The sequence below is a fragment of the Hyla sarda genome, chromosome 2 (genome assembly GCF_029499605.1).
Source record: "Hyla sarda isolate aHylSar1 chromosome 2, aHylSar1.hap1, whole genome shotgun sequence".
NCBI lineage: Eukaryota > Metazoa > Chordata > Amphibia > Anura > Hylidae > Hyla > Hyla sarda.
This window is the reverse complement of record NC_079190.1, coordinates 177,918,614-177,935,246: the sequence shown is the minus strand read 5'-3', so window position 1 is coordinate 177,935,246 and position 16,633 is coordinate 177,918,614. Positions and strand designations below refer to the sequence as shown.

The window sequence follows — 16,633 nt, the reverse complement described above, 5'->3', positions numbered from 1 at the left end:
CGGCCTGAAACCCTACAGCAACCAATCACAGCTGTAGGAAAACACTGACCATAAGGGTTTCAGGCAGATTGATAAATCAGGGCCAATGTCTCTTTATTTGAGCACTTACAGAACCAGGTAGTATAAAAAGAAGGACTATTTGAGGAGTATTAGCAATGTGCTTCCTGCAAATAGTGTTGTATGTTTCAAAAGCCTTACCCCAAAAAGGGAAGAGTTTATCACAAACCCACCAAATGTGTAACATAGTGCCCACCTCAGTCCCAAGGCTCTAACACAGAGGGGAAGATATGATGCGAGTGCGTCAGGTACCGTATATACTCGAGTATAATCCGACCCGAGTATAAGCCGAGACCCCTAATTTCAACCCAAAATCCCAGGAAAAGTTATTGACTCGAGTATAAGCCTAGGGTGGGAAATACATCATCCCCCCTGTCATCATCCAGACCCGTCATTAACATCCTCATCATCATCACCGCCTGTCATCATCCAGACCCTCATCATCATCACCTGTCATCATCCCCTTGTCATCATCCCACACATCCCCCCTTCATCATCCCCTTGTCATCATCCCCTTGTCGTCATCATCCCCACCCCCTTCATCATCCCCTTGTAATCATCCCACACCCCCCCTTCATCATCCCCTTGTCATCATCCCCACCCCCCTTCATCATCCCCTCCCCCCTTTCATCATCCTCTTGTCATCATCCCACACACCCCCTTCCTCATCCTCTTCTCATCATCCGCCCTCAGTGGTCTTCAACCTGCGGACCTCCAGAGGTTTCAAAACTACAACTCCCAGCAAGCCCGGGCAGCCATCGGCTGTCCGGGCTTGCTGTGAGTTGTAGTTTTGAAGCCTCCGGAGGTCCGCAGGTTGAAGACCACTGCGGCCTTCAACATCATCCAGCCCCCTCTCACCCCCCTTTAGTTCTGAGTACTCACCTCCGCTCGGCGCTGGTCCGGTCCTGCAGGATTGTCCGGTGAGGAGGTGGTCCGGTGGGATAGTGGTTCCGGGCTGCTATCTTCACCGGGGGCGCCTCTTCTCCGCGCTTCCGGCCCGGAATAGAGGCGTTGCCTTGACAATGACGCAGAAGTACGTTGTCAATGAACGTACCTCTGCGTCGTTGTCAAGGCAACGTGACTATTCTGGGGCCGGGCCCGAAGCGCTTAGAAGAGGCCTCCCCGGTGAAGATAGCAGCCCGGAACCACTATCCAACCGGACCACCTCCTCTCCGGACAGTCCTGCAGCACCAGACCAGCGCCGAGCGGAGGCGAGTACTGTACAGAACTAAAGGGGGGTGAGAGGGGGCTGGATGATGTCGAAGGCCGCAGTGGTCTTCAACCTGCGGACCTCCGGAGGTTTCAAAACTACAACTCCCAGCAAGCCCGGACAGCCGATGGCTGCCCGGGCTTGCTGGGAGTTGTAGTTTTGAAACCTCTGGAGGTCCGCAGGTTGAAGACCACTGCGGGTGGGGGAGTTCACTCGAGTATAAGCCGAGGGGGGTGTTTTCAGCACGAAAAATCGTGCTGAAAAACTCGGCTTATACTCGAGTATATACGGTACTTGTACCACCTGAATAGGATTTAATTCTTTTTCTCCTGAGCAAGGCATGCCACAAAAATGTTGTGCCTTAACAGAAATGATTTCTGCAAGTTGAAAGAGATCTCATCAACGACCTCAAAGCAACAAGTTACAGATCGAGGAAATAGAGCGCGATAGGAGCAAGGCGGATAGAAAAAGATTCTCAACGGCTGTGGAAGTTAAATGGAAAGAGCACTGCCCCTCCCCATTCCCTAAAATCGATGAAGGATTTCAGAGGTAGAATGCCACAGCTTTGTTTGAAAGATGGAGGGAAAAGGGGAGCCCGAGAGCAGGTGATAAAAATGTGGATCGTCCATATGTTTTAATCCCCCAAAAAAAGTATTCAGATGGAGGCTAGGCAAGAACTAAGGCTTGGAAAAAGGAGGAGCCGCCTGGTCTGGATAGAATGGACTCAAGTATCAGGAAATCTCATACCTGCAGGACATACCTGCGGAGAAAGGTAGAAGTGTGGAGATGGGGGTAGTCTAGGGACACAAGCCAGGGGAGAAGAATGCCTGTTCCATAGCCACCCAATGTTTCGAGGTAGCGAAGAAATGCCAATCCATTAAGCGTAAAATAATAGAGGAAGAATGGTAGAGTCCGATGTTAGACTTCCTACACTTGGAGTAAGTCAACATTTTCATACCTATATGTGTTTGTGAGCTTCCCCAAAAAAATGGATGCGATTTTAACATAGCATGGAGAAGAACACCAGCGGCGGCAGTGGGACAGCCTAAAAGAGATAAAGAAATCACGGCAGAACATTCATTTTGAGGGCATTCATCCTCTCAAACCAATAGATGCTTTTTATCATAAGAGTAAAGGTCTTTTAGGGACCTATTAAAAAAACGTTTTGAAAGGTTGGAAGGAATGGACACCATAAAAAATATATATGCACTGCGTTTGCCTATTAAAGGGCAAATGCTAAGAAAGATGCAGGACCTCCGTAGGAGGTAGAGATATATTTAGGGCTTCCATTTTTTGGGTAGTCCACCCTAAAGTTGGTCAGATGACCATATCCTTCAAACTCCTGCAGAGCCTTAGAGGTGTTATTCAGCAGAAACAGAAACAGATGGTTTCTTCCAAAAACAGCACTCCTGTCCTCAGGTTGTGTGTGGTATTGCAGCTCAGTTAGATTGAGGGGAATGGAGGCAAGTTGTTATACCATTGATCCATATTAGACCAATATATGGAGGGTTAATCCAAACAATATACCAAAAGATCACGGTGGTGATCCACTAATTCCCTAAATTTACCATATATTAAGAAAAATGTTTATTGTTTCATATATTAGTTCACATAAATCAGATTCTAGCCCCCCTCGACATGTTTCGCCGTACACACGGCTTTGTCAAGAGGTAACATAGCCCTGTTACCTCTTGACAAAGCCGTGTGTACGGCGAAACATGTCGAGGGGGGGCTAGAATCTGATTTTAAAACACAGTGGTGTCCTTTCCCTCAGTATGGCACACTGCAGGTGCATACTGCAATACTATTGAGTCCTGGCAGTACTCTTTGCACTTAATATTTCTGGAAAGAGAGACACCCTGATTTTTTCATCTTTTTTGTGTGTGAACTAATATGAAACAATAAACATTTTTCTTAATATATGGTAAATTTAGGGAATTTGTGGATCACCACGGTGATCTTTTGGTATATTATTAAGTTGTTATACCACACACAACCTGAGGACAGGAGCAGCAATGTTTTTGGAAGCAATTAGCTCTGTATTTCTATTCCAAGATAACCCCTTTAACGTCAGGATCTCCAACCTTGATGCCATGGATGTTCACTTTTTTTTCTTTTAAAGGTTTGTGCTAGGGATGTCCCGATACCGATACTGGTATCAGCACTGGGACCAATACTGTACAATACCGGTGATGTCCTGATTGCAGCGTCTAAAAGTACTGAAGTTAACTGCCGGTTAGATCAGGGATGCTTGTCCCAATCAGCTGTGTGGACGGCCGGAGGTCCCTTACCAAGCTCTCCAATCGTCGCTCCTAGCCATGGCAGGCAGTAGTAAAGGAGTGCCGATAACAATGATCAATGCTATGCTATGGCATATCATTGATCATTGTATGCATGTAATAGTGCCCTATGGGGACAAAAAAAAAGGGGGAAAAACTAAAATAAATAATAAATGTGAATTAACCCCCTTCCCTATGAGTTTGAATCACCCCCCTCCCTTTTAAATAAAAAAAATTATATATGGCCTTCCTCTAAAAATTTTTTTTATAAAAAATAAAAAAACACTCCTTTTTCCCCATTAAAAAAAAAACCCTGTCACATGACAAAGACTTGTAATACGGGTGCGTTTTGCACCTGTGTTATTTGCTGAAAGCCCTGGCCTGAGTGCAGGTGTAAGGACTCAAACTGACAATGCCATAGTGATCTAGGATGCTTAAAGGAGCCAGTGTGGGTTAAAAAAAATATATATAATAATAAAATGGTGTTCTGACCAGCTTTTGCCATTCTGATCGTGCCCGATCCCTACTGATCAGCATTTCCTGGACCTGGCCTTGTCACAAGGAATCACTGGCTTGGTCAGGTCACTGCTGTGCCCTAAGGCTATGTTAACACGACGGAATGTCTCCGTGCGGACATTGCGTAAACTGCGGAGTGTCGGCATAATCTGCCGGCACTAGGATCGCACAGGAATGCGCAGTCTCACAGACAGCTATGCATTCTGTGCAGACTTCGCACAAAGAATGAACGTGCAGACACGGAAAATGGTGAATTATACTTACCGATAATTGTATTTCTTGGAAGTCTCCATGACAGCACCCTGAGATTGCCTCTGCCTAATTGGGACAGGAAAAACACAGAGTTTAAAACCCCACCCCTTCCTCTCCATTCCCAGTGTATTACAAAGAACACCAAGTAGAAAGGGAAAAAAAAGTGATCACCGAAAGGAGTAAACCAGAAAGAAAAGTAAACCAAAAAGGGTGGGTATTATGGGTGCTGTCATGGAGACTTCCAAGAAATACAATTATCGGTGAGTATAATTCACCATTTCCCTGTTGTCTCTACGACAGCACCCTGAGATAAATACCAAAGAAGAGTATTTTAGGGAGGGACCACAGCACTCAAGACCTTACGCCCGATAGCCATGTACTGATTAGAAAGAACATCTAATCTATAATGTTTGGAAAACGTATGTAAATTTTTCTATGTGGCTGCACGACAAATCTGCTCCACAGAAGCAGATGCTCTTTCTGCCCATGAGGAAGAAACTGCACGGGTAGAATGAGCCTTTGATTCAAGAGGGGGATATTTTCCTCTTGCTGAATAAGCTTCTGAGATGGCCATGCGGATCCATCTTGCAATAGAACTTTTGTAAGCCTTTTTCCCCTTGTTGGGACCTGCCAATTGGAGAAAAAGGTTTTTGTCGTTCCTCCAGGAACAAGAGGATTCATCATACTGTAGAACGGCTCCCCTTACATCTAAACAGTTGAACGATCTTTCCTGATCATTTTTAGGAGCCAAGCAAAAGGAAGGAATAATATCCTGTGACCTATGAAAAGAGGAAGAAACTTTAGGCAAAAAACTTGGGTCTAGTTTGAGGATAATTTTATTATCCCTGACTGTAAAGAAAGTCTGTAAGGTAGAGAGGGCCTGAATCTCACTGACTAAGTGCAGATGTTATTGCTACCAAAATACAGTTTTTAAGGTAAGGAATTTAATAGAGATGGACTCCAATGGCTCAATGGGAGGCTCAGTAAGGGCTACAAGGACTATAATAAGGTTCCAAGGAGGACAGAGATTAGTAATTTTAGGCCTAAGTTTTTCAATGGCTTTAATAAATCTAGAAACCCAACAGTAATTTCCTAATTTAATTTGGAAAAGAGCACTGAGGGCTGAAACCTAAACCTTTAAAGTGCTCAGAGAGAGACCTAGATCAAAGCCATCCTGTAGAAAATTAAGTATATTAGGAATGTTAGGAGAGTCAAGTGAAAAAAGACCCACACCAAGAAAAAAAATTTTCCCCAAACCTTAGAACAGCAACTGGCTAGCATGGTGTTAATTACTTTTTCAGAAAAACCCTTCCTCTCTAGCAGGAGCTTCTCAGTTTCGAGGCCACTAGACTGAGGGTATGAACCTGACTGTGTTGGATCAGACCTTGGGTAAGTAGATCTGGACGATGAGGGAACAGTATTGGATCTTCCAGACTTATACATTTTAGAAGAGGAAACCAACTACTTTTGGGCCAAAAGGGGGCGATCAGGATTAACGTACAAGAGTGGATCATCAGCTTGTGTAGTACTCTGGGGATTAGGGCTATTGGGGGGAGGCATATCCCAGGCTGAAAGACCAGTCTGGAACTAAAGCATCCTCTGCCAGTGGAGATTCTCTGGGATTCAGAGAGAAGAATCTTCTCACTTTGTGATTTTTCTTGGAAGCGAACAAATCTATCTGGGGTAGGTGGAAAGCACGTTCTGTTCTGCCCAACAGAATATCTGACCTGAGACTGACAGAAGGGCTAAGTGGCGAGGCCCCCACTGATGACCAATGAACGCCACTGCATGTTTGTTTTTGCAGTACAGTTCCATGTCCTAGAGAGCCATCCAGATGGCTAATAACTCCTTCAGGTTTCCAGATCTGTTTGCCAGAGAAGGACTCCATCTTCCCTGAACAGAAAGGTTTTCTGAGTGGGCTCCCCAGTCCAGTGCACTGGCATCCATGGTAATGATCTGGAGGTCTGTTTGATGCCAATGTACACCCTTCACAAGATTCTGGAGAGAAAGCCACCATGTTAGCTGGTTCTTTAACGGAGATAGAAGAAGAAATTTATTGTCTAAGGAGCTCTGGTTTTTGTCCCATACAACTAGAATCCACTTCTGGAGGGGTCTGGAGTGAAACTAAGCCCAAGCCACAGCCAGGATGGAAGATGTTAATAGTCCTAGGACAGACATGGCAAATCTTAGGGTACAACTCCTGAGAGCAAGAAGTTGACGAACTTGATCCTGTAGCTTTTGGATCTTTTCCCTGGGAAGGAAGGACTGCTGGGCTACTGAATCCAAGAGGATTCCTAAAAATCTTCCTGCAACTTGGTATTAAGTCTGATTTCTCTAGGTTCAGGATTCAACAGAGATCCTGAAGAACCTGAGCTGTTCTTTGTATATGTCCCTTCAGATAAGTAATAGAGTCTGCCACAATAAGTCATCTAGATATGGAATTACAAGAATTTTCTCCTTCCTTGGGAGTCTTTGTGAATAGGTAGGTGGTAGTAAGTGTCCCTGAGGTCTAATGTAGCCATGACTGCCCTGCTTTTTATTAGGTGAATGTCTGACCTTACTGCTTATTTTGAACTTTCTGTAGGTTACTAGTTTGTTCAAGGGTTTCAGATTGATGATAGTCCCATTTCCCTTCTTGACTAGAAATAGACGGGAATAGTGACCTGAGCCCCTCTGGTCTTTCGGGGCTTCTATGGCTGCCCCTAATCCTAATAGATCCTGGACTCCCTGGAGGATTAAGGCCAGGGGACCTGGGGATTGGTTGGTTACCACAAATCTTGGAGGAACGGAATCTGGTAACCCTCCTGAATTATGTTGACTATCCAAAGGTTGGGAATCATTGATTCCCAAATGGGGGCGAAGGATGACAGTCTCGCCCCTACCAGAATGGAGTCATTGTTTACCTCCACCAGTGTTGGACTGGTGGGGGTTAAACAAGAAGCCTCTTCCTCTATCTCCTTTGCTTTAAGACCAACTAAGCAAAGGATTTAAAGGGGTAGTCCAGTGGTGAAAAACTTATCCCCTATCCTAAGGATAGGGGATAAGTTTGAGATCGCGGGGGGTCCGACTGCTGGGGCCCCCTGCGATCTCTCTGTACGGGGGCCAGGCTCTCCGGCCAGATAGCGGGTGTCGACCCCCGCACGAAGCGGCAGCCGACACGCTCCCTCAATACAACTCTATGGCAGAGCCGGAGATTGCCGAAGGCAGCGCTTCGGCTCTGCCATAGAGTTGTATTGAGGGGGCGTGTCGTGGCTCCGTACAGGAGATCGCAGGGGCCCCAGCGGTCGGACCCCCCGCGATCTCAAACTTATCCCCTATCCTTAGGAAAGGGGATAAGTTTTTCACCACTGGGTCACCACTGGACTACTCCTTTAAGGGATTTCAAACTTTTTGGCTAACAGAGAAGAGCAGGACATAAAAAAAACTACATACCTACCCCTGCTGTTGCTTCAGGTCCCACACCACAAGACAAAGTGGATGTGACCGATAAAGCCAGTGATTGGCTTCAGGGGCTTGTGTTCAATGACATCACCGAACACTTCTGCCAAGCAGTCTGGAGCAGAGGCGCAGGACTGAGAGTTACGGGGGGGGGGTGAGTACATATTTTTTTTGTTTCCTGTTCTGCACATCCCTGCAAGCGACCCTTTTTTCTAAAGGCCTGAAAAACCCTTTTATTAAAGGCCTATATAGAAAGTGTTTTTTGGGGGGGGGGGTTTGCACCATAAGTAAAAAGCAAAAATAAACAAATTAAGCTTTTCAAAGCAGTCCATAACCTTTAAAAGAAGATCCGTCAGGTTCCCATGCCCTGACAAGTCAGGGGAACAGTATTTATGCGCTGTTCTCCTAACCTGTCAGGTCCTGGGGCCAGTGTATTCTGTTTAAAGGGAACCTGTAAGATTAGTTTTCCTGCAGTCAGCTTACCATTGAGACAGACACTATTTTCAGCCGAAAACATTGAGCAGTTTAGCAGCACTTAAGGCAGTGTTTCCCAACCAGGGTATGCTGGGAGTTGTAGTTTTACAACATCTGGAGGCACACTGTTTGGAAAAAACTGACTTAGGGGGAGATTTAACAAAAATTAAGTTAGAGGAATAGTGGTGTAGCTGACCATAGCAACTAATCAGATTACTTATACAGTGACACCCCGACCTACGATGGCCCCGACATACGATGCTTTTTGTATGTCGGGGCCTATCGCATAAACAGCTATCCGGCAGCGCAGACTTCTTCAGCTGCCACCGGATGGCCATTTACGGTGCCCCGTGTGGTCCGCTGATGATCACTTACCTGTCCTCAGGGCTCTACGGGATCCCCTGAATCGTCGGCGCTCTCCATCGTCGTCATCACGTCGCTGCGCACGCCGTCCCGTCATCCAATAGGAGCGGCGTGTGTAGCGAAGTGATGGCAGCGACAGAGAGCAAGGATGCCAGGGAAGCAGAGGCCTTGCTGGAGCGTCGGGGACACCCCGGGGACGCGGCAACAGCAATGAAAGGCGACATCCCGGGCAGCGGTGACGGTCCGGAGCAGCGAGGACAGGTGAGTACAACTTCCTCTACCAGTGGTCTTCAACCTGCGGACCTCCAGATGTTGCAAAACTACAACTCCCAACATGCCCGAATAGCCGTTGAGTGTCCGGGCATGCTGGGTGTTGTAGTTTTGCAACATCTGGAGGTCCACAGGTTGTAGACCACTGTCCTATACTTTACATTGCACGGATACCTCAACATACGATGGTTTCAACAAACGATGGTCGGTTTGAAACGGATTACCATCCTATGTTGAGGGACCACTGTTTTTCTAAAAAGGCCTCTGAAAAATGAAATACACAATCTGATTGGTTGCTAAGGGCAACTGCACAGCTCTTCCTATACACAAGTTTCGATAAATCTCCCCCTTAGATACATAAGTAAACAGCATGTGCCAGAAGAGCGCTACCAGTATATTAGGATCCACCGAACCCACCGGTGATTGACAGGTTAGTCCTTATGCACAGTAATAGAAAGAAACCTGTCAATCTGGTAGGTAGGTGACTGACATGTCACGTGTGCCACAAAACTAGTACAAGACAACAAAGTGGCATTGCCCATAGCAACCGACCAAATATGTTCTTGCGCCAACACGCACGCCACCTGGGTCACCTGGTTGCTATGGGCAACTGCTCAGCAGATCTGATCCCCTTACCCCATTACCAGTGGGTGTAAAGGAAGAAGACCCAGGCAGAGGTGCAGGTGCCATCATCATACCTGTGCCCAGCAGGGTCCACACCAGGCAGAGAGGATCGCTTTATTATTGTGCCACAGGCAGACTCCGGGTGCCCCCAGTGTTTACATCCAGCACCACACATCACACATGAGAAGCCGCAGCAGTACTGTGCGGTACCGCAATTCTACCGAGCCCGACTGTCACCTATTCCACATTATAGTGCGGGGCAATGAGACTACCATAGGACAGGCCTCATGCTCGGCAGCCCTGGCACATTAATGACAAGCACACCACTGGTGAGGTACCGTGTTATCCCCAGGCTACACCGACTATATGCAGTCCCTCGCTTTCGGTAACACCGGGAACAAGCACAGCTACATATCGGTAAACTCACCAAGCAGGCATCGCGCATGCGCCATGAAGTCTCTCACCGCCAGACATCACTAATGACGCGTGAATTCGACGCGCAGGCGCATATCGGTGACAGGTAGTACATGGCTGGGAGGTCGTTACGTCATCAGTAGTCGCCAGGCGTTGAGTGTTCGGGGCATGCGCGGCTCTTCATGGTAAGTTCTGTTGAATGGTGAGTGGTTATGTATTATTGTGGCCTGGTATGTTATGAACATTTGTGCTGTATACATGGGCAGTGTGTGTATAGGGCACCCGAGTTAATTCATTCCTCGATTATCTTTTATGTGTTCTCTTACACAGGGGAGTGTTTTCCAAACAGTGTGCCTCCAGCTGTTTCAAAACTATAACTCGAAGGTTATTTTGCAAGAGCTGGAGGCACACTCTTTAAAAACACTTACATAGGACAGTGCTCCCCAACATGTGGTGCTTTAGTTGATGCAAAAACTGTAACTTCCAGCATGGACTGACAGCCTTCGCGTGCTAAGAGTTGTAGTTTTACATAGCAATGGCCTCCAAACTGTGAAATACAGCTGTTGCAAAAAACACAACTCCCAGCATGCCCGGACAGCCTTTGGCTGTCCGGGCATGCTGGGATTTGTAGTTTTGCAACAGCTGGAGGCCCACAGTTTGGAGACCCATGAGGGTATGTTCAAAGGGGCATAAACGACATTGAAAACACTTTATTGATTTACATGTGGATTTCCCTGCCTTTTTTTTTTAAACCTCTTAATGATTACAAGGTAATCTTCATAACAGAAAAGTGACACATAGCTTTTTACATGTGTGAACAAGTCCTTATCAGCTGCCTTCAGCAAGGTGTGGAGTGTAGGAAGTGCCCCAGGCCCCATGGCTGCTGAGCTGTAGGCAGCTGGGCACTCACCATTGTAAGAGATCAGGGATAAATAGCTGCAAAAGGTTATTTCACTGAACAAAAACTAAAAGTTAACGTCTATTCTGATAGGCTAAACATGTTACACAAGACCCCAAAAACAAAGCACAGCAAAATCAAATACACAAGCACGTTCCAATCTTCATTGTAAAGCCCCCAGGGACCAATGTTCGGTTTATGTTCATATCTCCTGGGAAGTAATAGCAAGGTCACAATAAAGTACAGTAGAATCTCCCAATGGCGGACACTCATGGGGAATAAAGTGTCCACTATTGAGAGATGTCCCCTATTGGGGAAAAAAGGCTCAAAATTCTTTCTAAATGACAACTGTATTCACTCCAGAATGCAATTACCTATAAAACACGATAAAAAGCAATATTACAGTAGAATCTCCCAGTGCCATTTAATCACCCCTTATCCCCCCCCCTTTATATCCTGTGCCACCTTATTCCCCCTGTGCCTTGTGCCAAATTATCCCCTCCTTGCCCCTATGCTACATTATTTCCCCTTTATTACCCTCTGTGTCATTTCATCATCCCCCTCTTTATGAAGTGGCACAGGGGGATAAAGGGGGAATGAAATGGGACAGGGGGTGGTAAAGAGATTGTGATGAATTTTCACAGAGGGTAATAAAGGGGGGATGAAATAGCACAGGAGGGGATCAAAGTGGAAATGATGTGGCACGGGGATAATAAAGATGGGGATGTTTTGGCGCAAGGGAAATAAATTGGCATGGGGGGGGGGGGGGGGTATTATGTGGCCGGCTGACATGCAGAAGACAATTGTTTAAACAGCTGTCTCTATCTTCTGCTTCTGTGCTGGGTTTTTTGCAGGGGGTGCAGCCATTGCCTGAGCCCCTTACTGGGGTATTGGCTGTACCCCCTGATGATGGCCCTGTGTAGGTAGGGTAGGGCTGGTATATAAGCTTGGTTGTCCCCTATTGCGAGTGTTTTGTCCTCTATTGGGAGTGTTTTGCCCCCTTTCAGGTGTGTCCGCGTCCACTATTGGGAGTGTCCCCTATTCGAAGGGTGCAAATAAAGTCTTATGGGAATCTGCCAGGGAATTAAAAAAAACTGTCCACTAATAAGAGGTGTCCGCTAAGGGAGATTTTACTGTAATGTGATAAGAAAGCAATAAGCTTTACTGTAGGCTGTAAAGTGGGGCAATGCAGATAGAAGATACCTGGCACTTGCTGATCTCATGCACTAACATGTTTATCGCGCATCAAGTGTACAACTGTTTTGCCGGGAACGTTGAAGCCCTGCCAGGGCTGATGTTAAAAATCTCTGGGCAGGTCTGCAATGCACCTACCCGAATAGTTGTACAGTTCCACACTGTACACAGTTGTTATTGTCCTAGCGGATCACTTTAGCTGTGTAGTTGCAGTGCCGGGCACCCTTCGACATTGGACTGTACGCAGTTATTATTGTGGTTTTTTTTGGGTGGCAAAAAGGTGCATTTTTGGTCACAATGGGGGAGATTTATCAAAACCTGTGCAGAGAAAAGTTGCCCAGTTACCCATAACAACCAATCAGCTTTTTCATTCTGAAAAATGAAAGAAGCGATCTGATTGGTTGCTATGGGCAACTGGGCAATTTTATCCTCTGCACAGGTTTTGATAAATCTCCCCCAATGTGTTGTTGCTCCTTTTTAATATATGACCTTTTTGCATACTAACTGTGAAATTCAGCCGCGTGTTGTTTCCAATGCAGTGGACAGTATTTATTATTATTTAAGGGCGCATAAAAATACGCATCTACCTTTACAAAAGGCGCAGATTAATTCCACGTCGAGGCAACTTTTACATTGTTGCTGGAGCCAGCCAAATCGGAGATAAAATTCAAAAGTTGCATTATTTATTAAGGCTGTGTACCTTCATAGTAAATTTGGCGCCAGTTAGTCAAAAAAAAAGGCCCAACAATTACTGCATCCTACAGCCAACATTTATAAATGTCCCCTGGAGTGCCGACCATTCCTGTTGTAAAATGGCCGTATGTGAACACCACAACATTTTATGTCTAAGTATATGTAGTTATACACACCCCAGTACAAGATGATGGCACACTTATGTCCAATAGCTATACTATCACCATGACAGTGTCAAGAACCGGTCCTCATTCTAGTTCTTTTATAGGAACATAAAATGTTGACTCTCTGTGGGGGATACCATACCTATAATCTTGTTTTCTCATTCAAAAGAAATAAAAAATATAAATAAATTCCATATTTATCTGCATTATACTCTGCTGTTTGTTTTTTACAGGACTAGCGTTTCTTGACTTGGAGGAAGAAAATGGCGCATATTACCATAAATCAATATTTACAACAGGTATCAGTGTCATTTTATATGGTATTGCAATAACCTGCCTTTGCCTTGAAATGTATTTTTGAGGAAAGATGGAAAAATGTGGATAGATATAATGACATAAATATGACATTAATCCTACATTTCTGCTGTTCTGTTTTAGTGATGACATATCAGAAGTTTTGTGAAAGTTACAGGCCCATGTTTTTTAGAACTGTTACAAATGAAGTACTGCAATGTTGTGTCTAAACCACCCTAGTTGGGACCAATAGGACATCCTGTCCAAAAACTGCAGATTTTCCTACTGTCTGTATTGAATAGGATTTAATACAATCACTTTGCAATTTCTGGCTGCACGCAGATCTGTGCAACTGCCATAACAGTCCTCAATGCAATCTTGGCTCTAATAATTTTATTTAGAACATTTTTAGAGTAATTTTTATTTATAATTTCAACCATTTATACGGAAGTCTCTTTAAAATAATGGCCCAATGTTATTGTACCCGTGGTGTAAACCGTGTAATTACTTCATTATGTTAAAGGGGTATTCCAGGCCAAAACTTTTTTTTATGTATCAACTGGCTCCGGAAAGTTAAACAGATTTGTAAATTACTTCTATTAAAAAATCTTAATCCTTCCAATAGTTATTAGCTTCTGAAGTTCAGTTGCTGTTTTCTGTCTAACTGCTTTCTGATGACTCACGTCCCAGGAGCTGTGCAGTTCCTATGGGGATATTCTCCCATCATGCACAGCTCCCGGGACGTGACATCATCATTGAGCAGTTAGACAGAAAACTTCAGGAGCTAATAACTATTGGAATGATTAAGATTTTTTAATAGAAGTAATTTACAAATCTGTTTAACTTTCCGGAGCCAGTTGGATATATAAAAAAAAGTTTTTGCCTGGAATACCCCTTTAAATTGTTTGTCATAGTGTACTATGTCTGTGGTATTTCTTTGGACATAACGTTGTAAATAAACCAAAACTATTTCTATTTTTATGCAATAATATAGGTGGCAGAGGTTATTGAAGCAAAAAATGGCAATTTCTGTTCAGAACTGGTTTCCTTTAGACATGCCCACATCGCAAACCCAAGACTGCAGGTAGGAGATTGTCATTCTTAGCATGTTTATCCCGTTAAAGACACAGCCTATTTTTCCATTTTTATTTTTCATCCATGCCTTTTTCCATCCACAGACCCATTTGAGGGCTGTTTTTTGTACAACCTATTGTGCTTTGTAATGACACCATTTATTTTTCTATGAAATGTACGGCACAACGAAAAGCTTATTTGTGAGGGGAAAGTTTGCAAATTTTAGGGGATTTTGTTTATATACATTGAACTTTATGGGGAAACTGACACGTTATATTTATTCAATAGGTCAAAATAATTCAGAATGATACCCATGGTTACATGTTTGTCTGTTACTATAAATTTGCTCTATTCTGATCGCGTGTAACTTTCTTATTTTTCCATATACTCAATTGTGCTTGAAGCAAGCGCAGCTCCTGCATTTGCTTTATGTGCTTGGCGTAAATGTACATCATTGTGTGCTAAGAACCAGGACACCATGACATACGTTTAAAGGGGTACTCTGGTGCCAGAAAGTTAAACAGATTTGTAAATGAACAGCAGAGAGCACTGTGGTCTTGACAGAAGAGAAATCCAAAAAGAAAAGCATTTCCTCTGTAGTATACAGCCCCTAAAAGGTACAGGAAGGATTAATATTTTTTAATAGAAGTAATTTACAAATCTGTTTAACTTTCTGGCACCAGTTGATTAAAAAAAAATAATAATTTAGTTTTCAGCGGGAGTACCCCTTTAAGTAACTTTCTTACTTTGGCTGTTGCACAAATAATTCAGCAAGGTTGTAGCAGTAACTGTGTATTCCATGATACTGCTCACATTGCCTGTAAAGTACCTGTTTATTTGTATCCTTTAGTTGTCCAGCCCAGAAGACAAATGTCAACAGATGTTGGAACCTCCCTATGATGAAATGTTTGCAGCTCACTTAAGGTAACCAATACAGCATTGTTGAAGGGGGTAAAATGTTTACAGTGTATGTAAATGACAGATTAAATTAGTGGAGGTTATAGAGCAATGTCTCTGCCACCCCCCCCCCCCTTAAAAAAGGGGCACTTGAGTAACCATGTGCCATCTGAAAAAATTTCAGATTTTCTTTCAATTTTAAATGTGTGGGTTTTCCATAGGAATGTAGAAAGGAGAAAAAAAAAAGGGAGAGGATAGCGCCTCGCGTAATTCAGTGGGATAGTCCCGGTCCACAACCCCAATGCTAGTGGTACTCACCTGGGGTATAGCTCAATATGTGCATATCACCCCTCCATATTGGGTAAGATGATCTCGGGCTGCAGCCTGCAGGGTCCAGCCAGGTACTCGGTATGAGGCCGGCAGAAATCTTGAGAGCGGTGCAAAAGATGCAAAAAAAGATGGTCTGCGGTGGCGCTGCCTTGTGGAGATCGGAATGAAGGTTCAGTCTTAAAGATAAAATCTCATTTATTGTTACATAAACTGAGATGTAGACGTTGCCCCATTGCCTCTTCTGTTGCTATATTCATAAATAGGGAGAGACGTGTCACCCAGGCCGGCCAGTCAGACACAAAGCCCCCATGACTAGTTACCCGGGTCCCAGCTACATTTTTAAACTTTGATTACTCTGAAATGCCCGAGTGTATCAGAGTAATTTATGGTATCTTGGCATTATTTTTTACCACTCACAGTTTGCCCAGCATAGAACTGATGACTGGTTCCCTTTCAAAGGGAGTGTATTACCGTATTTATCGGGGTATACCACGCGCCCTCATTTTACCAAGGATATTTGGGTAAAAAAAGTTTTTTACCCAAATATCCATGGTAAAATGAGGGTGCGCGTGTATACCCCGATACACCCCCAGGAAACGGCGCCGCTGCCCGTTCTGTCCCCCTGACTATCGGTGCCGGAGGATAGCCAGGGGGAGAGAAGCGGCGCCGACAGCCAGGGGGAGAGAAGGGGCAGCGCCACCCATTGCCGGCGCCGCTGCCTCATTGCCTCCCCCCATCCCCGGTGGCATAATTACCTGTTGCCGGGGTCGGGTCCGCGCTGCTGCAGGCCTCCGGCGTGCGTCCCCTGCGTCGTTGCTATGCGCTGCACGGCACGGCGCTTCTCTCCCCCTGGCTATCGGCGCCGCTTCTCTCCCCCTGGCTATCCGCGCCGGCAATGGGGCGCCGGCACCGATAGTCAGGGGGACAGAACGGGCAGTGGCGCCGATAGCCAGGGGGAGAGAAGGGCCGGCAGCAGGGCTCTAGACCTCAGGAAAGGCAGGGGAGAGAAGCTGGCAGCGATGGCCTCTCTCTCCCTGCCTTTCCTGGGCGTGTATCGGCGTATAACACGCACATAGACTTTAGGCTAAAAATTTTAGTCTAAAAAGTGCGTGTTATACGCCGATAAATACGGTACTTTTTACTGATGGCAGCTAAATATTGAAACATTCTTTTTTTTTTTTTTATTATTTTT

The 16,633-nt window shown here is 45.0% G+C and overlaps 2 protein-coding genes across 5 annotated transcripts in view; one reads left to right on the top strand and one right to left on the bottom strand.

Annotated features, from left to right (window-relative positions):
• The window catches only part of CUL4A (cullin 4A), a 96,924-nt gene extending 86,896 nt beyond the window's left edge, over positions 1–10,028 (bottom strand). Inside the window, exon 1 of one of the 4 annotated variants that reach the window (XM_056555810.1) lies at positions 9,911–10,028. The gene's annotated coding sequence lies outside the window, so the exon portion shown is untranslated. The other 3 variants (XM_056555807.1, XM_056555808.1, XM_056555809.1) reach the window with 3 other exon arrangements.
• The window catches only part of PCID2 (PCI domain containing 2), a 33,661-nt gene continuing 27,020 nt past the window's right edge, over positions 9,993–16,633 (top strand). Inside the window, 4 exon segments of the mRNA XM_056555811.1 lie at positions 9,993–10,082; positions 13,080–13,145; positions 14,135–14,224; positions 15,065–15,138. Coding sequence (XP_056411786.1) covers positions 13,110–13,145; positions 14,135–14,224; positions 15,065–15,138 — 200 coding nt within the window. The 5' untranslated portion in view covers positions 9,993–10,082; positions 13,080–13,109.